Source organism: Danio rerio, chromosome 9 (genome assembly GCF_052040795.2).
Source record: "Danio rerio strain M-AB ecotype USA chromosome 9, GRCz13ab, whole genome shotgun sequence".
NCBI classification, from domain to species: Eukaryota; Metazoa; Chordata; class Actinopteri; order Cypriniformes; family Danionidae; genus Danio; species Danio rerio.
In genome coordinates, this window is record NC_141029.1 from 26,110,679 (window position 1) to 26,133,316 (window position 22,638).

The following is a 22,638-nucleotide window of genomic DNA, read 5'->3' on the forward strand; positions in this document are numbered from 1 at the left end:
CACACACAAACAAGCACACTTAAATATACAGAGCTCTTTAAATTTTGTAAAATTAAAATTAATCTAATTGCATCGTTATTAATGTTTGACACACAGCTATAGTTGCATTCATCTGAAATAGTGTAGTAACCTAAATTTTTTTCTGTTTCATTTCTTTTTTTTTCAGATTGGACTATAGTGGTCCATCCAGGGAGTTCTTCTTCCTGGTTTCCCGTGAGCTTTTTAACCCATACTATGGACTCTTTGAATACTCAGCCAATGACACTTACACTGTGCAGATCAGCCCCATGTCAGCCTTTGTGGACAACCATCATGAGTGGTAATCAGCCCACAGATGAAGGGCTGGATGATTTTCATTAACAGGCGATGTCTGAGTGTATGTCTAGACTGATTTTGTGTTTCTTAGGTTCCGGTTCAGTGGCCGCATTCTGGGTCTTGCTCTAATTCATCAGTACCTGCTGGATGCCTTCTTCACCCGACCATTTTACAAAGGCCTTCTCCGCATGTGGGTCATCATATTTACTGTAGCACCCTTTTTGTTTCTCAGTTTACATGTAAAATTTGTGCAGCTCTTTTCACATGAGCAATGTTTATGTGTGTGCAGTCCATGTGATCTGAGTGATCTAGAGTTTCTGGATGAAGAGTTTCATCAGAGTTTGCAGTGGATGAAGGATAATGACATCGAGGACATGCTGGACCTCACCTTTACAGTCAATGAGGAGGTGTTTGGACAGGTAGGAATGGTTTGTGTGTGTGTGTGTGTGTGTGTGTGTGTGTGTGTGTGTGTGTGTGTGTGTGTGTGTGTGTGTGTGTGTGTGTGTTTGTGACATATCAGGACAAAGATCTGTATAATGACATGGGTATGACACAGGTATTACAAAAAGGAGGTGAAATGTGAGGACATTGGTGACGTCCTCATTTCTCAAAATGCTTATAAATCACACAGGATGAGTTTAATCAGAGAGTAAAGCTGGACACTGACTCCTGTGATGGTTGGGTTTAGGGGTAGGGTGGGGTAGGGGCAATATAATATACGGTTTGGACAGTATAAAGTGAATGGAAACCTATGTAATGTACCCACTTTTTACAAAAACAAACATAAAACAAACAAAAAAACGTATATTGTGTGTCTGTGTGTGAAGTTTTTTTTTCTTCCGTAAAATTACAAAAAAAGGTGCAATGTTTTATTTATTTATTTAGAAGAAACAGTACACTTGCTTTAACAAATGAGTTTAGAAATTAATATTTGTTTGAATATTCCTGATTTTTAAAAAGATACATAAATTATCAATTGTCATTTTCTGAAAAACTAATCATTTTGTACTTCTACATTTATATGAAATTCAAAATATACGTTATCAGCTGTTACCTTCAGAGAATAAAATAGCAAATATTAGCATTTTACCAACACATATCTGATAAATCCCATAACCCTGGAGATTCTAAGAATCATAAATGGTCTTTTTTTTTTCCAAAGCTTAATATATAAAGTCATGGTCAGTGTTATTGCCATCCTTGCTAAATATTAGAAAGAATGCTATGAAAAAAAAATGTCTTGTTCTTTTTGTGTAAAATAAAAATCACAAAAATGTGGAAAAATCATGTTAGGAAATAAATGTTTTTCTCTGTACGATGATTATATTACCAAAACACTAGCAGCCAACCAAACCACCAAAACACAAAGCACCTAGAGTTAGGGTTAGGAAGGTTATTTGCTCGTATCCACGTTTTGCTCATATTTTTGCTCGTATCCACCTTATTTTTTGTTGCAGAGGCAATTTAAATGTATATGTGTGAGACTTCTGAATCATTAGGAGCACAAAGTAAATAATGAGATTATTTATTAAGTGCAACAGTATAGTTATTTACTGTAGCTACTAGCTAGTGTGTTTATAATTAAAAATGCATGAAAATAATATAGGGTGGCACGGTGGTGCAGTGGGTAGCACTGTCGCCTCACAACAAGAAGGTTGCTGGTTTGAGCCAATGTGTGTGTGGAATTTGAGCCATTTTTGTGTGGAGTTTGCATGTTCTCCCTGTGTTCACATGGGTTTCCTCTGGGTGCTCCGGTTTCCCCCACAAGTCGAAAGACATCCATTATAGATGAGTTGGGTAAGCTAAATTGTCCATAATATATGTGTGTGAATGAGAGTGTATGGGTGTTTCCCAGTAATGGGTTGCAGCTGTAAGGACATCTGCTGCATAAAACTAATGCTGGATAAGTTGGTGGTTCATTCTGCTATGGTGACCCCAGATTTATAAAGGGACTAAGCCGAAATAAAAATGAATGAATGAAAATAATATTGTAAGATTAACCAGTTTGAAGTTTCAAGCAGCAAAATAAGTACAGCTATTATACAGCAAAATATAACTGGAATAACAGATTAAACCAGACATATTACATTCACAAACAGCCTTACTCATCCTTACGTAAAAATATAAGGCTTCTTCATTGATATAAAGTCTATGTACTCGTGTTTATTGTGATTTTATAAAAACAAAGACTGATAATTAGTTTTTTTTTATGTCAGATAACAGAACGTGAGCTAAAGCCGGGTGGATCTGGCATCGCTGTGTCAGACAAGAACAAGAAAGAGTACATTGAGCGCATGGTGAAGTGGCGGATTGAGAGAGGTGTGGCTCAGCAGACAGAGAGTCTCGTGCGAGGATTTTATGAGGTACAGTCTGAATCTGTGAATAATGATGACTAATAAAGATATTAACTAATCAAAATTACAATAATAACTTATAACAGGATGTTGATCTGAGAACATGTACCTGTGCAGGTGGTGGATGTGCGGCTCGTCTCAGTGTTTGATGCCCGAGAGCTGGAGCTGGTCATTGCTGGAACAGCAGAGATAGACCTGTCCGACTGGAGAAACAACACAGAATACAGGGGAGGTATTACTGAAACTGATCCAGGTGTTTTTTTTACTGAAATATCACTGAATGTCTGAAAATGTTTATTATCACTGTTCTTGAAGGTTATCATGACAACCACATAGTGATTCGATGGTTCTGGGCTGCTGTGGAGAGATTCAACAATGAACAGAGACTACGACTCCTTCAGGTACTCTCACATCTCAATTGGGATATGGGGTCAGGAAGATATTTTTTTAATCTAAAAGAGTATGTTTAATTCATCAAAAGTGTCAATAAAGGCTTTATTTGTACTGGTTTTGGTGGTTTACAAGGACAGAAATTTGTATAATGACAAAAATGAGTATTCTATTAGGGTGGTTTACGAGGACATGCCTTGTGTCTTTATTAATCAAAATTCTTAAAATACACACTTAATACATACATTCAATTTTCGTGATGGTTTGGTTCAGGAGTAGTGGTGGGGTTTTTACCAGACTGAATACATCATGCCTATATACAGTACCTATGTCCTTCCCTATAAATCACCATTACCAACGTGTGTGGTTTTGATCAAATAATGATCGTTTCTGATAGGAAAATTTGAAAAAGAAACTTTAAATAAAATTAAAAGTATTACAGTTTTTTACAATGGCTATGACACTTTTTTCAATACATTTAACAAGTTTGCTAAACTCTTAACGCAGCAACACACCTAAAATACACAATTGGCAAAACAGTTAATTTCATGCTCAAAATCACACATTATAAACTAAACCTCTAAACTACTTTTCAAAATACTATAATAAACGAACACACTACACCATGTCTAACAAAACACTGCAATCATGTTTCAAAATGAAATTACTGTTCAAAACACAAACACATGTTCTCTTCCAACAGAAACATTCAGTCAATCAGAACACACTGACAATAAAAACACTATCATCAGCTGACATTACAGAAACTCCATTAGTTTATGTGTCAGCTCTGCCCTTATATTTGAAGTCTCGTTACAGTTTTGTTTCGTTGGGTTAAGTAAATGCATGCATTTTCTTTCTTTTACGGCAAAAATTCTATACAAAACGAAGAAAAAAATTGCTTTATAAAATTTACAGTTTATGTAAAAAAAAAAAAATACAGACACAGAATTTCTGCAGTACAGACTTTTTTTGCAGAAGGACATCACTGCAAACAGAAAAAGCACCACAATTATAATAAAATAACAAAGTAATCTTCTATTCTGCCCGGTCTTTTGCCACATGTTCTCATCCACATTATACTTGATATCTTCTGTGGCCCGGCACGGTAACTGTGGCCCTTTGGCCTATTATGTTTTTCCTACGGCGACATCCCCAGCCTTGTCAACATTGAAAATTTCATGTGGTACTTGATTGGCCTCTAACTTCATGACTCTCTAAAAAATTAGACTCAGTGTATGCAAATGCTGTACTGTATATGTACTGTATGTACTAATGAACTCCAGGTTTAAAGAGTAGTTTACTGCAAAACACTTTGTATAGTACAGTAATGACTGTATTGCATAATCTTACATGGACGTATTGGTGACAGAGTTCTTTGATGTTCCTTTCAAAAACCTCAAAAGTCCTCAATTAGAACATATGATCATGTGATTGGAAAAACCAAAACAAGACATGAGTGTGCTTTCTATATATATATATATATATATATATATATATATATATATATATATATATATATATATATATATATATATATATAATTTTTTTTGTCAGTTGCCAATGAGAAATAGCATATTGCGGTTATATAAATAAATAAAGAAATATATGGTCAAAAGTGAACAGCTGTTCTAATTGTGAATTGAAACACAAATATATTCCCTGTATTTTATTCAATTGCCAATGCGAAACATCATATTGCGGTTATATAAATAAATAATATATATATATATATATATATATATATATATATATATATATATATATATATATATATATATATATATATATATATATATATATGTATAATATATATATATATATATATATATATATATATATATATATATATATATATATATATATATATATATATTTATTTGTTTATTTATTTATATAACCGCAATATGATGTTCCGCATTGGCAATTGTGAATAAAATACAGGGAATATATTTGTGTTTCAATTCACAATTAGAACAGCTGTTCACTTTGACTTTATCCTATATAATTTCTGTTTAGAACATGGTGTTATCTGTTCTGACATACTGTGTTAAAGCATTTGTAAATTTGACTGTAAAATTACATTGTTTTGTTCTTAGTTGTGCTTGTGTGTAAAAGAAGTTAAAGCATTTTAAATTCGTGTTAACTGGATGCATTTTGTGTCAAAACAACAAGAAATGTGTTAATTGTATAGCCCACGAAGACGGATGTTGTGCTAACTGTGTTAAGAGTTTAGGAAACTTGTTAAATGTATTGATAAAAGTGTCATAGCAATTGTAAAAAACTGTAAAACTAATTAAAAATGTGTACTTCATTTTAGATCAAAGATTTAGCTTCACATAGTGAGCTTGTACTGTATAGATGAACACTATTCAAAACTTCGAAACTCTTCTCTGCATAGATTAAATTAGCCAATTCAACATGTGTCTCTGTCTTCCTTCAGTTTGTAACAGGAACTTCCAGCATTCCCTATGAGGGCTTTGCCTCTCTGCGGGGCAGTAATGGTCCACGCCGATTCTGTGTGGAGAAATGGGGCAAAGTGACCTCCCTCCCACGGTACAGCTAGCATTTTTAGAGTGGGCTTTACATGTTAACCAGCACTGAAAATCAATCAGCTACTGTCATGTTTCTTTATATGTTTGTGTAGGGCTCACACCTGCTTTAACCGACTGGATCTCCCTCCCTACCCCTCGTTCTCCATGCTCTATGAGAAGATGGTCACGGCTGTGGAGGAAACCAGCACCTTTGGTCTGGAATGAGCTCCAGTCACAGCAAAAGTGCTATTCATTTGTTTTTCTTAGTTCTCGAAACCTGACTTGGCGTGCAGGCTTAATTATCATTCCTCACTCTTTATTACAGCCTTTGTCACCAGACACTTACATAATCATTTTATCAGAGTCTATGGAACTGAAATATACAGTATGTCATCTAGTGACTCTCTGAGCGAGTGCCAACTCTTGTTCTATACCGTATGGAGTCGACAGCCTGCTGTGAAAACTGCATTTCATTCTTCACCCAAACAGACTTTCACATTCAAAGAAATCAGAGCCGGGGTCTTGATCACTTGGGTTTGGTCTTTGCTTTAGACTGAGTGTGCCTCATGTGTCCTGATAAGTGAAGCCAAAACATTGTTTGCCCCCTGTTGAATGGATGTAGAACAGATCATAAACCTCACCCTCTCAATATAAAATCATGAGATTTGAACCAAATGAAGAATTTACAGAAAACAACTGCACTTTGCAATTTTAGGAAGTTCATATTACATTGATATAGGACTGTGGAAATCCTTGGCTGAACTTGCCTTCCTCTGGTCTATGTGTGCATCACAGATCCTGACAAAAGTGGAGATTTTCCAGGCTGCTACAAGGTATTGACACTTTAAAAAATCTCATTACCTCACTCACTCACTTTCCTTTTGCTTGTTTCCTTGTTTCTCATGGGTTGCACAGCAGCAGAAAGAAAAAACAGTTACTCTGGAAAATGTTTTACCAGCGGATGCCCTTCTAGCCCAAGTACAACCCTCAATGCTGGAAATCACCCACATACCCATCTACACACTATGGCCAATTTAGTTTATCTAATTCAAACCTAAGCAGACATGCTGCACATTTAACTACATTTCAAATAATTTTCCCAAAGATGGTGTCCACCAATTTACGTAGTTTATATCACACTGATATTTGTTCAAATCTCCATTTGTAGTTATTTGATGCTATAAAATAGGGCTCTTTAAATTAGATCAGCAAGAGTTTGAGCGGAAATTTGAATTGTGTGGCTTCAGCTCATGAGCATGACTGCACAATCTCCAAATGACATAATTTGTGATGTTTTGGCTTCACTTTTCTACACTGGAAGAAAGCGGTGATGCATGGTCTTTTTAAGTCTATGGTCTATTTATAAAGATATGGTCTCTATGGCCCTGTTTATACCTGGTGTTAAGATGCAGTTTTGCTGGTCTGATCAAAAGTGAACAACCATAAATATAAGTGTAAACAAGACATTTAAACAAAGTGTTTGTTCTTCTTCGATCACTTCTACACATAGATGTACAGGTATATGTGCACCTGTTCACAGACCCCTAAAATATTCAGGATATTGTAAGTGCTTGAAATAGGACGAGATGGATTAAATCACCAAATGTGTGCCTCCTGTCTGCTGGTGATCAGATCAAACAAAATGCATCTTAAAGCCAGATGCAAACATGGTTTGAAGGAACAAATATCTTAACAGAAAATAACTCTGTCATGAAGATATACTGTAATGTCATTGTCAGTCAAGAAAGCTTTGTGGTTTTCTTGGTTTTGCTGGATGTGATTCTGTGTTTGAATAATGTTGATCTTGCCTGCAGCTCTGAAAACATTAGTTTACTAATTTTCCTATCTTAAAAGAGAATGAACACATAAAAGAGCATGCACACTCTCTTAGAGAGATTCTTGCACCAAACTTAGTGGTTGTAGAATAGCAACCTGAACGTCCTAGGTTCAAATGAACTAGATGGTTCCTCTATCACCTCTTGTGCCCTTGAGCAAGACATTTATCACCAGACTGTTCCAGAGGACTGTAAATGTAGTAATTCACTTTGGTTGGACAACACTGATTAACTAACAAACACCAGTACTTTGTAACATACACACATTTTAATTCACCTCTCAAACCTTTATGCAACCCACAAATGTTACTTAAAGGGATCGTTCACCCCAGAAATTAACATTTGCTGTTAATTTACTCATCCTTGGGTCATTCAACATGCAAGTGACTTTTTTTTCCAGCAGATTTTCATAAATGTTTTAGCTGAAACGAAGGTCCTCTGGGAGTCATAACATCAAAGTCAGTGGCTGCTGGCACTTTGAAAGTCCAAAAAATGAAATAAATAAAAAGCATACTGCAGAAATGATGTGACTGTTGAAAATACATTGAAGCCTTACGCAACAAAACAATGTGTGCAGGAAACTGAACTAAATGTGGTTTATTTATAAACTTTTTTTGAGAAGTTATCTTGTGCTTATGATTGAACACAACTGGTACCGCATCAGCTCCGCATATTGCACCAATCAGATGAACACTGACACACACTGACACTATAAATAACCAGAGCTTTCTACTCCAGTCATCCTCGTCTTGAAGAATCCCCCCTTCCACCCCTACTCCTCCCCTTCTTTGATAGGGTGGCACGGTGGCCCAGTGGTTAGCACTGTTGTCTCACAGCAAAATTGCCGTTGGTTCGGCCCATCTCTGAACCGGTCGGGGTTGCTGTGTGGAGTTTGCTTGTTCTCCCCGTGTTTGCGTGGGTTTTCCCTAGGTTTCCCACCACCGTCCAAAGACATACACCATGAGTAAATTGACTACTTCAAAATAGCATCTTAAGACAACTCTCCCGCCCCATTTACACGGGGAGTCAGCTTCAACGCTTCCCATTCACTTTGAATGGGTGACGTCAGGCTTTCCCAAACTGCATTGTGGATCTGTCAGCGCCGCTTCAGAGGCGTTGCTTGCTGCAAAAGTTGGGACTTGCTCAACTTTTCAAGCACCGATGGAAACGTCAGCCAATCAGATCGCTGTATGCAAATATACCAGCTCAGACGATGGCCTATTGCTGACTAATTTCTTTGGCTGACGCTGCTATGATGATTGCGTCAGCCCCAACTTTAGACACGCCCTCTGTCAAGCGTTAATGCTGAAGCCCCGTGTGAATGGCCAGATATATCTCAGCACAACCACAAACAGGGGAGTTCTCGAGACCTACCTGAGCTCAAACTCTCCTCTCGCCATTCAAACATGAGGGAGCCCCGGGCTCAGGGATATTCTGAGCTCAGGGCTCGCTCCCGGGACAGTATGCCAAATTTCAAATGTTAGCTATCTGAGACATTTGGACATAATATTACTTTTGTATGTGGGCTGCAGCATTCAGGATAAGCACAATTTAGTACCACTTTGATAAAGAACACAACACACAAATCCAAACAGCTCATGTGTAAGTTTATGTCTGCAATCATTATGGGAATCGTAAACACACTCAGGACTGTTGAGTGTCTGTTGATTAAAGATTATACAGCTGTAAATAATGTTCAGTTTCTTGCACAGACTGCTCGTTGGGCTTCATAAGACTTCAAAGTGTCTTCACTAGACACAGACATTCATTTTGAAGCTGCAGTCTATGAAACACCATGTATCAGTTTCAGCAAAAAGATGTCTACTTTTTTGATGGCCTGAGGGTGAGCAAATATATAGCAAAGTTTTATTTTTAGATGAACAATCTCTTCATAAAACTATGAATGTATAAACACTGATCACCATGTGCAATGTGTGCAACAGATATTTGTTTTTCAGGAAAGTAGATTTGTTGTTAGGGTTAATCATAAGGAGACCTTTTATTCTTAACTGTGGCGTTAGACACAAACAGTGGCCTTGATATCATCTTTATTAAAACGCGTAGTTGGGTATAATATCATGGTTATCATGGTTGTGCAGTCAGATGGAGAAACTTAAAATCAGGGCTGAAGTTGGTGAAACCAGTAAAACTGATTGAAAAATCAGTAAGTGAAAGGGATAAGATATGACAAGAACTGTAACACCCTTGCACAAGTGGTATGAAGTGTTTTGGAAATGGTGTAATAATGGAACAGTCACCATGTGTCAGAGCTAAACTCTCAAATAACAGATGTAAAGTTTCTCATTTGTGGGTGACAAGTCGCACCCCTTGTTTACAGACATGTATTTTCCTTCCACAAGACATGACACACGCAATATACAAAATCACGCCTTCACATCACACAAATGCTGATCTGGCCAAAGCACGGATATATCCTAGGATTATGGATTTGTCTTAAAACAGCTCCTTTCTCTATGTAACTGATCTATGGATAAAATACTGCATGCAGGGTCAAAGAAACAGTATCTGAGTTTGACCCTTAGATGGCGTTGTGTCATAGCTTGATATTGCATGCTGGAATTAGTGAACAACACGAGTCCAGGTTAGCTTAATTTGCATGAGGAGTTGCTGTTAATCAGGGGTGGGATGTGGGATTAGTAACAAAAATAAAAGAATTAATAAATAACAAAGTGTCACTTCCATACTTTTCATAATTCATCTGCTCTGTTATTGAAATGTATTGGTCGCTGGTCATGTGATGCTGAAGGAGTCATCCCTTGAAAACAGTTGGTGAAAATGTGTACCTGCATGTGTTCCATGATGTGTCCATCTGTGTAAATAGCTGTAATATATGTATGTCAGTCTTGTCCTGTGTTTAAATTATATTTTGCACTGAATGTACCAGGAATTCGAGTGCTATTCTGGTCTCTTTTTATTGTCTTGGTCTTTGTGATTTAAAGCTAGTGTCATTTAGGAAACACAGGTAATTTTCCCGTCATAAGACTTGGGGAAAAGTGTTGCTGGAATCATTTTATCTTTCTGTCAGGCTAATCAACCTCACCTGCCATCGTCCAAAGTCCTGTTTCTACTTCAGTTGTCTACAGGGAAGAATACCAAAAGCTGAAAAGATCCAGCTCCTTAGCATTTCAGGCAAAACTGATTAGCAAACAATGAACACAAATGAGAACACAAATAACCTGTGTAAAAAAATAATAAATCCATACTAAACCAAATGAATGACTGATGTTATGAGGAATTCTCTATATTAAAACAACAATTATAAGTCACATCTATCTATCTATCTATCTATCTATCTATCTATCTATCTATCTATCTATCTATCTATCTATCTATCTATCTATCTATCTATCTATCTATCTATCTATCTATCTATCTATCTATCTATCTATCTATCTATCTATGGTGGTACAATGGGCGATTTCTAAACGATCACGACGATGACGATGGTGGTGACGTAATGCCTCGCTGCTTGCACTGGCATCAGGGCAGAATTTGAAACTGAAGAGCCGGCGGACAAGAGGCAAACCGAATCCAGGAATCCAAAAACCGACTTTACCTCAGCATGAATTAGCCGTCGAACGTGTTTACTTGCGGCTCAACTTTATCCAGAGTTCATTGAACAGTTTGTCTGCTGAACTAACGTTACAGCTGTTGTTCCCTTGAGAAGAGGAAGAGGGTGTCCGCTCTAAACTTTATGTCGTGATTTTGTCCTGCGTGTAAGGAAGAGCTGTCTCTCTGTCTGTCGGTCGGTTGGAGTGTATTTTGAACAAAATGAGGCGAATCTGTTCATGCTTTCGTTTGAGTAAAGAACGGAGTTTAATCAAGAACTTTTAGCGGTGTCGTCGAGGGCTAGCCTTACGTGAGCTAATCTGCGCTAGCTAACTTAGAGGCTCTTAGCATCAGTTAACTTACGGTGTCCAAGCACAACTAACAGTTAAACTCACGGCAGTGAAGCGAATAGATTTGTTGTTAACATTTGCTAAACAACCGCGAACTAAACACTGTCTTTCTGAAACCTTTTTTTTTAAAACGGTGTGAGCACCGCCAGGAGGCCGGTGGCAGTGGGTGTTTTTTTTACTTCTTCCTGGTGGTGACTGAACATGAGCAGTGCTGGTTAAGTGATAACAACAGTCTGCACACTTGACTGGACACTGGTGGCGATGGCCCGGAGGAGGCTGGACAGTCGCAGTGGGTCCTCGGCTCTGCTGTCAGAGATTCACTCTCACATCCACACGGATCCTCTGGACACCCTGTTTGACATAGGCAAAGAACTGGGCAGGTGTGTAAAATACTCCCATGTCTGAAGCCTGTATGCGTTTGATGTTATGTTATGATGATATTGCAAAACTGATGATCACTAATATGTTTGTTGTACTCAATACAGTTGTCTTCATATATCATAAAGTTATCAGATACAGAGGTGTTATCAAATGTATAATCAAACTTCATGTCTTCTTTTAAAAGTTTTTAGGGAATTACTTTATATTTTTTTTAGCTGCATCAGTTCCTTTGAATGCAAAGATTTAGTATTACTCCAGAGGGTTACACCATGATCCTTCAGAAATCATTTTAATATGTTGATTAACTGAAAGATTAGAATAACATCTTATCAACTGATTAATTTAAGCCGTCTTGGTTTATAGAAATATTAATATGTATTATCTTTCACGCTGTAATCATTGTGTATGAGCCAGTTATATATATTTGGCAAACATAATTATTAGTTTTATATATATATATATATATATATATAAGCTATAATTATAATATAACTAAATATTATTAGTTATATATACAGGTAATAAAGGATTTCTGTCCTGCACTGTGATCTTTAAATATGAAGTCTTTTAAAATATGAAATCAAATTAAACTTGTTTTAAAAATGCCGTAACAAGATTTTTTTTATATACATAAACGCTTTTTACAACGTCTGTTGTTAATCATGTTAACAATTATGATAGTGATCATTTTTAAGATAATAAAAAATTAATAATAATGAAAGTAAACACAGTGTTTTTGTGGCATGTTAAAATGTCTTAAATCTCAAAATCTAAATTTTAGGCCTTAAAAAGTCTTAAATCTACTGAAATGTTGTGTTGTAGGTTTTGCATCTTTTTTTAAACGGGTCTTAATTTTCCTTTGTTCATGTATTGCTACCCAATCTGGCCAAAACCCATACAATCACCAGCAATCTATCTCAATAAAACTATTTTTTTTATTTTAAAAGGTAATGTTTAACTCTATTTATCACAATGGTTTATTATTTTTTCATTAAATAACTTTTTTTTAAGTGCTCCAAGTATTTCTATTAACTGCTGAGGACAACGACCTGGACAGATTATTGGGCATAGATTTAGTTTATTATAGTTCTTAATTTTTTTTAAACATTTGTTCCTTTTTATTTATTAGGTTTATGTTGGAAAGAATTGTATGGATACAATTAGAGCTTGCTTGTTTTTACACAATGTTTAAAATATTTTGCTAAGAAATATCAAAATTAATTTTTTATTATTAATTTATTCTATTATTAAATGTATTACGTTATAATAATTTTTAAAGGGTTAATAAAAAATGTTTGCCATCTGGGCTATTTGAAAAATTCCTTAGCGTTTAGCCTTTTATGAGTCTAAAATGTCATTCATAATGGTCTTAAAAATGTCTGAAAAAGTCAAGTAAAAATTGTACTTGAAACCTGCAGAAACCCTGTCAAGAAAAACTATGTTCAGCTTTATTATAAGCTCTAATATAGTTTTAAACTAAAAACTATTTTCATCCTTAACTTGTAAACAGCTGGCCTTGGTGATTATTACCATTGAGGGAAGTATTGTGGTCTCAAATCACATGCAAACATATGAACTAAATAGATGTGTCCCTGGTTAATTTTGAGTGAAAGTGTAAGCATGACTGAAGTTGTTCGCTGTGTAAAGTCTGTCCATTTTAGCTATTCAGGATTTGAAAGACCTTGCTCACTGAACTGTGACTAATATGTGTGTGTCAGTGCTCTACAGCAAGGCTTTGGTGCTTGCAGGAAGGAAACCCATGTGGGAACCAGACCCAGTTTTGTGCTCGGCTGTTGATTGTACTGTGAATACTGAGAAAAAGGAAGTGACATTGGTCTCTTCCTCTTTCTCTTGCACCATTTGCATACAGCCATATTCGGGTTGTTTTTGTGGTACTAGCCGTGTTGTTTAACAGGAAATCATTTCACAAGTTCGCTTACAGTTTTATCTTGTCGGTGTGAAGATGTATTATTTGTATCTGTGGAGGGAGGTGCAGTTCTGTGCAGAGAAATGTGAAGATATGAGTTGAATTCTGCTGTGATGGAAAATTTTACTTAAATATTTCCTCTGATAGAGCACTTTTTGTTTTGATTTATTCTGACCTGAACAAAAAATATTAAAGCGTCATATTAAAATCGTAATGACGTATCGTCATTAACAGTCTTTCTACAATAGATAATGTTGAATGTGGAAAAGTCACTAAAATGCTCACGTTTGTGCAACAATAGACATATACAACAACATATAGCCTAATTTTGTTGGAAAAATGCTTGTTTTGTAACAAATTTTGTCTGGTATAATTTGTATCTTAATTTTAATGATTTTTTTTGTTGTTGGCCAGTTATCTACAAAATAGACAAAAAGAATGAATACATTTTAGGTGAAGGGATGTGCAAATAATACTTTTTTCAATAATAATAGAATTATGAATTAAATTCAAGTACAGCTATTATAACATGTAAACTATAGTATTTCTGACAATTTTCTTTATAATTTGAGTTATGACTTACAGTATCTCAATACTATTTGGTACCCTGATATTTCAGCTGCTATAGTATCGTAGGATGATTTAATGGTATCGCGACAACCCTAACTATAAATATTTATATTTATGAGGATTGATTTATAATAAAATTGATCACATTTATATTTTCTGAACGCTTCATGTGGTTTCTACAACAAATGTTAAGCAGCCCAACTTTAGGGTCATCATTTGAATGATTTCTGAAGGATCAAATTACTGGATAATTTACCTGGAGTAATGGCTGCTGGATATGCCAGCTTTGCCATCACAGGAATAAACTGCAAATTAAAAATCATAAGATGGTAACCGGTTTCAATGTTTACTATGGTTTGGAAAAGGTTTTAAAACCACAAAAGTTTTCTGTTATACCATCCTAAGGTATAGATTCTGTAGGTTTTTTATTTTTTATATGTATACACGTTTTTCACAACTATATTTATTTTTTTAGGGCAACGGTTTTTCCAGCAGAAAATGAATCAACATCAAAAGCTAGTGGTCCAAAATATTTTTAATTTATTTTAAAATAAAATATATTGTGTTCAGTGAGGGAAAGAAAATTTTACCTAGACTTTTAAAAAGAATATATTTAAGGTCGTAATCACAATAATGTGATACCGTGAAACCATATTTTTATCCAAGGTTTTCATACCGTCAGAATCTTATACCAGCCCATGCCTAAATTAAAAAATATACTTAACAAATTATTACTATTTGAAATTTGGCTGTCTGCTTTGGCTTGGTTCCAAGATATAAGGATGTAGAATACAGTACATTATGACTCTGCTTTAGGGCTGTGCATTATATCAATTCAGCTTCATGCTGGGATATACAGTGTTGAGTTAGAATTAAAGTTGACCAAGAGTCACAGTTCAGAACGTGTGTGTGATTCGTGAAGTCACTGCAGAGTTTAACCATAATAGAGTAAAAGTTTATCATCCGCCTGTGTTTTTAAAGCATGTAGCAGTGTAAAGCATTCAGGCACAAGAAATTGTGCTATCACTGACTTTATTAAGGAAAGATTTATTCTTGATCTGAAGATTTGTCTATGCTTACAGTATGTTTTATTTTTTTATGCATGTTTCACTCCCTTACAAAATCTATCTGAATGAATTAATTACTTTCAAATTCAAGCCATCTGGAGAAATTTTATTCATAGCAGAATGATGATGTCATATTTTTCCAATATTGTGCAATCCTACTCTGCATTTAGTATGATGAACAATTGTTTTAAGGATGATGGACGCAGCAGAAGAGCCATAGTTTGGTCCTAGGAATTATAGGATTGATTCTGAGTAGATGCTTGTAGCCTGATATCTCACCTGTTCATTCTGTGACCATAATTGCAGTTTCTCTCGCAAAGCCTGGCCCACATCAGTCATCTAACCTGATATTAAACTGTGAGAACATCTAATGGAGGGTTTGACTCAGTTAATAACTATGTGTGTCAGTAAGAGCTGTGGTGAGAGAGAGATCTGCTACAGGTGCCCCTGAATGTGTGCACATGATGCCATCTTTCAGTCCATCACAAGTATAAAAAAATAATAAAACTTTAGGTACTTTACTTCGTTTATTGCTCAAAATGTCCCACGTGTCTTTATTTCTGTTTTGATTTTACTTTACTCCTTCTCAATCTCTGTGTCTCTGTTCTTCTCCCTCAGGGGGAAGTTTGCAGTGGTTAAGCGTTGTGTGGAAAAGACCACGGGTAAAGTCTTTGCTGCAAAGTTCATCAAGAAGCGGCGACGAGGTCGTGACTGCAGAGCAGATGTCATTCACGAGATTGCTGTTTTAGAGGCAGCCAAGAACAACCCTCGGGTGGTGAACTTGAACGCTGTATATGAGACTGATTATGACCTAGTTCTGATGCTGGAATTGTGAGTGCTTATTAATGATAAGATACATTATCGTTGATTGGATGATCGTTAAGGTCATTAGGAATAACTCTGACGGTGTTTGTTTACCAGCGCGGCGGGTGGTGAGATATTTAACCACTGTGTGTCAGATGAGCTGCTGCCTGAAGGTCAGATCACTCGTCTCATCAGACAGATGCTTGAGGGCATTCACCTACTGCACCAGAGCAGCGTGGTCCACCTGGACCTAAAGGTCAGATACATGGCTGCTTTTAACACCATCATTGAACACATTCTGAGCTTGAAGGGATAGTTCACTCACCCCTAAGTGGTTCCAAAACCTTTATGAGTTTCCTTTTTCTGTTGAACATAAAAGCCATTGACTTCCATAGCAGGAAAATCAAACGCAATGGAAGTTATAAGTTGCAGGTTACCAACATGTTTCTAAATATATATTTTTGTGCTAAAAAATGAACTCAAACAGATTTGTAACAAATGAAAATTGAGTAAATGAAAACAGAAATTTCAGTTATGGGTGAACTATCCCTTTTTGGGTGCTTTCACACCTGCCTCATTTAGTTTGTTTAAAAAGTACCGGAGTTTGTTGGTCTTTTTGGTGCGGTTCATTTGGGCAGATCTGAAAGCAGCAGTCATACTCTGGTGCACACCAAAAGTTGGCCAAACAAGTGTACCGAGACTTGCTCAAAGAGGTGGTCTCGGTATGCTTTCAGACAAACCCCTTAGAGGTTTGTTTGTGTTGAAAATGTGCACTGACCCAAATGCAAAAATATATATATATATTATACTTTTTTTTGGACTAAACCAGCTGCTGCCATCTAATTTAGAAATTTCTAAAATATACTACATACATTTACTGAAGCATTGTTTTTTTTCATGCAGCCCCAGAATATTCTCTTGACAAGTCTGAGCCCTTTGGGGGATATAAAGATAGTGGATTTTGGATTGGCCCGCAGGTTGGGTTCTGCTGGGGAGCTCCGAGAGATTCTGGGAACCCCTGAGTATGTAGGTAAGTTCATTCAGCTTCTTCAAATCCACACAGATCTCTATATACGTGGTCAACACTTCATACTCAGTGACAGTAATTATTTTAGTAATTAAATTTTTTTGGTCTTATTTCCAGCTCCTGAAATTCTGAACTATGAACCAATCACCACAGCAACAGACCTCTGGTGAGTCTCTTCTTTATCATCAGGTGTTTCAATGAACACATTTAACAGCTGGAAATGACACAGATATGAATGAAATGATAAAAGCTTGTGAAAGTTTTATTGCTTGATAGAAAATGTTTTGCTTGGTTCAGAGAAATTGGTTAGTCAGAATTACTGGGCATTCTATAAGTTGTCTATTATATTCTCTAAAAGGATAGTTCATGCAAAACTGTTGTTCAAATGGTCTTTGCTCTTCTTTCTTGACTTTATTCCCCACAATGGGGATATTTAAAGAGGTTTTGCCCATACTGGTCCATATTAAGGAGTGAATAGTAAACTGTATGCTCTGGGAGAATATGATTAATAAACCAAATCCAAAGTTGTATGTATTATATTAATAAAATCCTGACCTTTACCACTGGTCTTTGCATCAAGCTGCACATTCATGACTCTATTACTCAGATTTATCTGGTAGGATTTTTTTTTTCTAGGGAAATTTAGTTGAGCAATGCGACTACCCAGAGATAATTTTGTAATACCTTAATACAGAGATAATATCTTTGTAATTCATGATATGTGTGTTTCATGTTTTAATAATCTTAGTTTATCAAAACTCTGCCATTGTGTGCTTTTCTTAATTGAGATTGAGTGATTTAGGTTTGCTTTATGAGTAGAACACTGAGCAGCCAGTTACGAGAACATTTTTGGACGCAGTATTTTGATTTACGTTTTGAATTAAATGTTTTTCAGGATTCCTTAATGAACAAAGTCAGATTAACTTCATATTTTTTAAAAGTCTTTTAAGTCTTCTAACATTTCTTACTGAACTAAGGTATTCATTTCAAGTCAAAGCTCCTGCTAACAAATGACATGCCGTGTTTTGTGTCGTTGTTTTTGTGTCAGGAATTATTTTTCTAAACACTCATATCTCTTGCCATCAGGAGTGTGGGTGTGATCACTTATATGCTGGTGACAGGAGAGTCTCCCTTCGCTGGCGATGACAAACAAGAGACCTTCCTAAATGTTTCCCAGGTGAACGTGGAATATAGCAGAGAGACCTTCTCAAGGGTCTCTGAACTGGCTGTCGACTTCATCCGGAAACTGCTGGTCAAAGCGCCAGAGTGAGTGTGTCCTTGAATCTGAACGACTCTCATTTCAGACAGTAAGAGGAAGTGAAGCTTTTCTGCATTTTACTGTGCAAAATGACACAGGCTACTGCTTCTACGTACATATTCAAATGATATGGGGGCTATGGAAAGCACTTTACCACCTCCAGAGCAGTGATTAATCTGGCTCTTACAGTTTTATTACGCATTACACAGTTTCAGATAGGAAGTGGTAGGCTAACAAATGTCCAAAGATCATGCTTTTTATGGCGCAGTATTGACTTTTTACATTCCCATATAACTACTGGTTATCATCAAGTACAAAGTGCAGGTTTCATTTTCTATTCATTTGTTTTGACACTCAAGAGAACATTTCAGAATCAAAATAACTGAGAACAGATGAAGTCTGTTTAGTAAAAATGGAAGCAAACAGGTTTGTTGTGAGGAAAGATGGCACATTAAGCAAGTTGATGTACTATGGAATGTTCACAATAGTCAGTTTCAGATTACTTTTCACTTATCAGTGGCCTTGATATGAATTCTCCCCTACTTTATCAGAGACCGTCCCAGTGCAGCCGATTGCATGACCCATCCCTGGCTGTGGCTTCAGTATCCAGGTTCTGATCCGGTCCCCATGACCCCACGCACTCCTCGGGAAAGGAGTTTTGGTGGGAAGTGGTCTGCTCCACCTGAGGACCCTGAAGACAAGGAGAACATTCTGGACTCGCCGCACGCCAAGAGGTTTCGTTTCGACGAGGACATGTCAGCCACGGGCGACGGTGACAACTTATGCTGATCCTAAAGGGAAAGCCCCTTGCACTATAGAGCATTATGTCACATTTGTGGCCTCTTTTTTGCTGGCTCAAGTATTGGCCCACACAGCACCAGCAAACATGCTTCTGTCCTAAAGCTGTTTTCACCATCCTTTGGTTGACCAAAGATGATCATTTCAAAAAAGGGCAAAATCTGGTGTAATATTATAATAGTGAGAATCTAAATATGTATGTTGCTGTCCTGTTTCAAGATGAGCTTTTTCATGTCATGTTTGCATTTTAAATTATTAATTTGAACATTGTCTATTTTAATTGATATTCAGAATGGATTTTATTTCCTGCAGCCCTTAGATTTGATTTCTGCACTTAAACAAGTCGGAGTGCTCAAGTGTGCCAGGGGTTTTAAAGGGTCACTTCACCACAGAATTACAATTCTGGCTTATTTTACTTGCCTTGTTGTTTTTGGTCAAATCAGACAGACACCATTGCTCAAATCTCTTCTACACCCAAAACTTTAAAAAAAAGAAAAAAAAAAGCTTCATTTTAAGCTCCCTCTGAAATGAATGTTTTTTACTACTCAAAAGACATGATCGCTTTATTCACATACTAATATTGGAGTGTTAAACATCAGATAAGAACAAAAGTCATTCAACAGATTGCTGTTGAAACTCTGGCATGGCGAACAAGAATGATCCTTATTGGTTCTCACACATCAGTCAAGTAATTCGCTTATCATCTTGTGTCAATTGGTTCACCCATGATCTGTCATCTCTTTAGAATACTTTGACTAAGCTGTTTTAAGTATCTTTACTGGGTGTTTTTGAAAATGGCTAAATATACTTTCAATGGAGAAACCAAATACTCTGCAGTCCTTCAGAATATCTTTATTAATGTTTATGCTTTGAAACAACAGGGTGAGTAAATAGCAGAATTACAATTTTGGGGGTGATCTAGCCCTTTAATTCTGCATTAAAGGAGGATGTGAAGGTTTGAGCAAGCTGAAGTGAGTGTTGGTTTAATGTGTGTCAGTGTAAGGGAGTTGTGGATTTCTGATTAGTCGCCTAGTGAGACTTCAGGAATGCCCTCTGTGCATGGGTGTGCTTTTGTCCCACATCATCTTTCTTTGACGCATAAGTGGGCTCTGTAACAATGTGACTCAACACACACAAACAACACACCCTGGATTACAAAAATATGTGTTCGTATTGGTCACAAACTTCCTCTTAAAGAAATGCAGGAAGGCACTTAAGGCATCTGTCTGCGTGACTAAAATATCAGAATATATTTGTAATGGTGTAGGATTTATTAAATCAACTGATGATCTGTCGACTTTTAAAATCTTGTTTTAAATATTTCCTTTTTTACTGTCAATGTATTGTATAATAAACCTTTATTAAGCAATGTTCTAGCATTGACACACAGCAGGCGCCTAATGTCTCCGAGCCTGTGACGATCTATGATATTCATCCATTTCAAATGAATCTTTATCTATGCACCAGTCTGAGGTAGCTCAGGGTTTTTTTTGTTATCTTTTTGTACAGTTGTTTTTAAGCTAATGCTATTGACTGATGGAGATTTCAATACTCGTTCATTCCGAGCCTTGTTCTCAGGGTTAGCTGTAACTGCACAGTTTACCAGTTTCTATTTCTCCAGTGCCTTCGTGCGCATTTGTCTTTCCTCTATGCTTGAGCCGCACAGCCTCACTTGATCTCGTGTAACACCAGTGCTAAACCTTATGTGGGTGTAATATTAATATTAAAGGGATAGTTCACCCTGAAGTTGTTCTATTCTTGTGTGAATTGATTGTTTTTAATGAACAAAACATTTGGAAAAATGTGGTAAGGATTTTTTTAGGGTGAACTAAAATGTCTTAATTGAAACTCTGGTGTTCTTTTAAAGCCAATGGCCTAGTTTATTTAAAGTAAATTATTTGTTTGCTTTTGGTTCTAGGGACGCATATATATTCAGTGGGATTTGGAAAGGTTTTAAAGATATATTTATGGTCTTGGAATATGTAGGGCTTGAAAAGATGGGTAGTTGTCGTCGGCTGTTATTGTTGAACTGAAATGATGCTCGGATAGTGAAGTATGTTTGGTTATGATGAAAGTATAGGGTGTGAATTCTGGAATGAAGAAAGTGTGCAGAAGAGCAAAGAATTATGTTTGCGAAGGGATTTCTTCCTGTGATATATTGTTGACGGCTTTGTTAAAACTGGAAATGTTAGTATTGCAGTAGTGGTGGAGCTCGAGGCCTTTAGTTATTGTTCTCTGCATAAAGAAGTGTGAAGAGCTTGTGTGTGTGTGTGTTTGTCTGCTCTTTCCCAGAGATGTCACCAGTCTGCAATCATAATAGAGCTATTGTCTCCTAAGACGAGAGTCTCTTGTCACGGTCGTGTGCTCACTGTATTCCGTCATCTTAAAGGAAAACTTGAATCTATTTCTTGCCTGGGAAACGGCCACGATAACTTTTAAGGGCCATGAGGTATTTGAAGCCGGAATTCAACAGAACAGGCCAGGCTTTGAAGTGCATTTCTAAACAGTCACTGTGGTATTTGCAGAACGCCTGCGACAAACTTTTTAGAAGGCATTTAGGGATAAACATGCTTGACTCTTTTTATTTTAGGCAAGATTAGTGACGACTGATATCGTAAGATTCATTTCTGTGTATTTTGAGTTATATGTACTGGAATAAATGATGTTCAGCTGATTTAAATGGATTTTAATAAAGCCTTTATTAGAGAGTCTGCAGTTGTAAAGGACCTACCCTAATATAGAATTTGTATGTTGATTTTAGACCCATTACAAACTTTTCCAATTTTGGTTTTAAATAAGCCCATGTCATGTAATTGATTTACTCAAATAATTATAATAATAAAAAAAATATTGGTTCTGACAATTGTCAAACTTTTATACATTCTTGTCCCTCATTTTTATCTTCAAATGTCAATGACTGATACATAACAAGAGCAAACTGCCTTTCACTGAGTTAAAGGATGGTGAAAATAAAGATTACTTAATAACAAAATAACAGAATTAGGGCTGGTGTTCTTCCCTTTTCATGATCTCGTGTTCATTAATGGTTTAGATCAGGGCTGCTCAATCCTGTTCCTGGAGATCTTCCTTCCTGTAGATTTCAGTTGCTACCCATTTCAAACACACCTGCCTGTAATTATCAAGTGCTGTTCAGGTCCTAATTAATTGGTTCAGGAGTGTTTGATCAGGGTGAGAGCTGTGTTTTGCAGGAAGGTAGATCTCCAGGAACAGGATTGAGCAGCCCTGGTTTAGATCACTCCAAAATGACCACTTTATTCTCCCTTGTGTGCTTTCAAACCATGTTGAGTTTCTTCTGTTGAACACAAGGGTAGATCTGAAAATGTTGTATAGTATGTTTCATAGTAGGAAACGTTTCATAGAAAGAAAAGAAAGGACTATGTAGTTAATGGGTGCCACCTATCAAAATTTGTTTGTTCAACAGCAAAAGAAACTAAACC

At 36.4% G+C, this 22,638-nt stretch overlaps 2 protein-coding genes across 3 annotated transcripts in view; both read left to right on the plus strand.

The window, feature by feature from the left end:
• Positions 1 to 10,661, plus strand: part of hecw2a (HECT, C2 and WW domain containing E3 ubiquitin protein ligase 2a) — a 39,604-nt gene extending 28,943 nt beyond the window's left edge. For both annotated transcript variants that reach the window (XM_087267786.1, XM_087267787.1), the window contains exons 23-30: positions 167 to 319; positions 407 to 505; positions 605 to 734; positions 2,532 to 2,678; positions 2,787 to 2,901; positions 2,985 to 3,070; positions 5,503 to 5,615; positions 5,707 to 10,661. In XM_087267786.1, the coding sequence (XP_087123912.1) occupies positions 167 to 319; positions 407 to 505; positions 605 to 734; positions 2,532 to 2,678; positions 2,787 to 2,901; positions 2,985 to 3,070; positions 5,503 to 5,615; positions 5,707 to 5,818 (955 nt within the window). In that variant the 3' untranslated portion in view covers positions 5,819 to 10,661. The remainder of the gene's footprint in view (positions 1 to 166; positions 320 to 406; positions 506 to 604; positions 735 to 2,531; positions 2,679 to 2,786; positions 2,902 to 2,984; positions 3,071 to 5,502; positions 5,616 to 5,706) is intronic.
• A 934-nt stretch (positions 10,662 to 11,595) lies between these two features.
• stk17b (serine/threonine kinase 17b (apoptosis-inducing)) lies at positions 11,596 to 19,672 on the plus strand. Its single transcript, NM_200535.1, has 7 exons — positions 11,596 to 11,728; positions 15,912 to 16,124; positions 16,215 to 16,353; positions 17,001 to 17,127; positions 17,242 to 17,290; positions 18,211 to 18,390; positions 18,934 to 19,672. The coding sequence occupies exons 1-7, from the start codon at positions 11,610 to 11,612 to the stop codon at positions 19,169 to 19,171; spliced, it is 1,065 nt and encodes a 354-aa protein (NP_956829.1). The 5' UTR covers positions 11,596 to 11,609; the 3' UTR covers positions 19,172 to 19,672.
• The last annotated feature ends 2,966 nt before the right edge of the window (positions 19,673 to 22,638 follow it).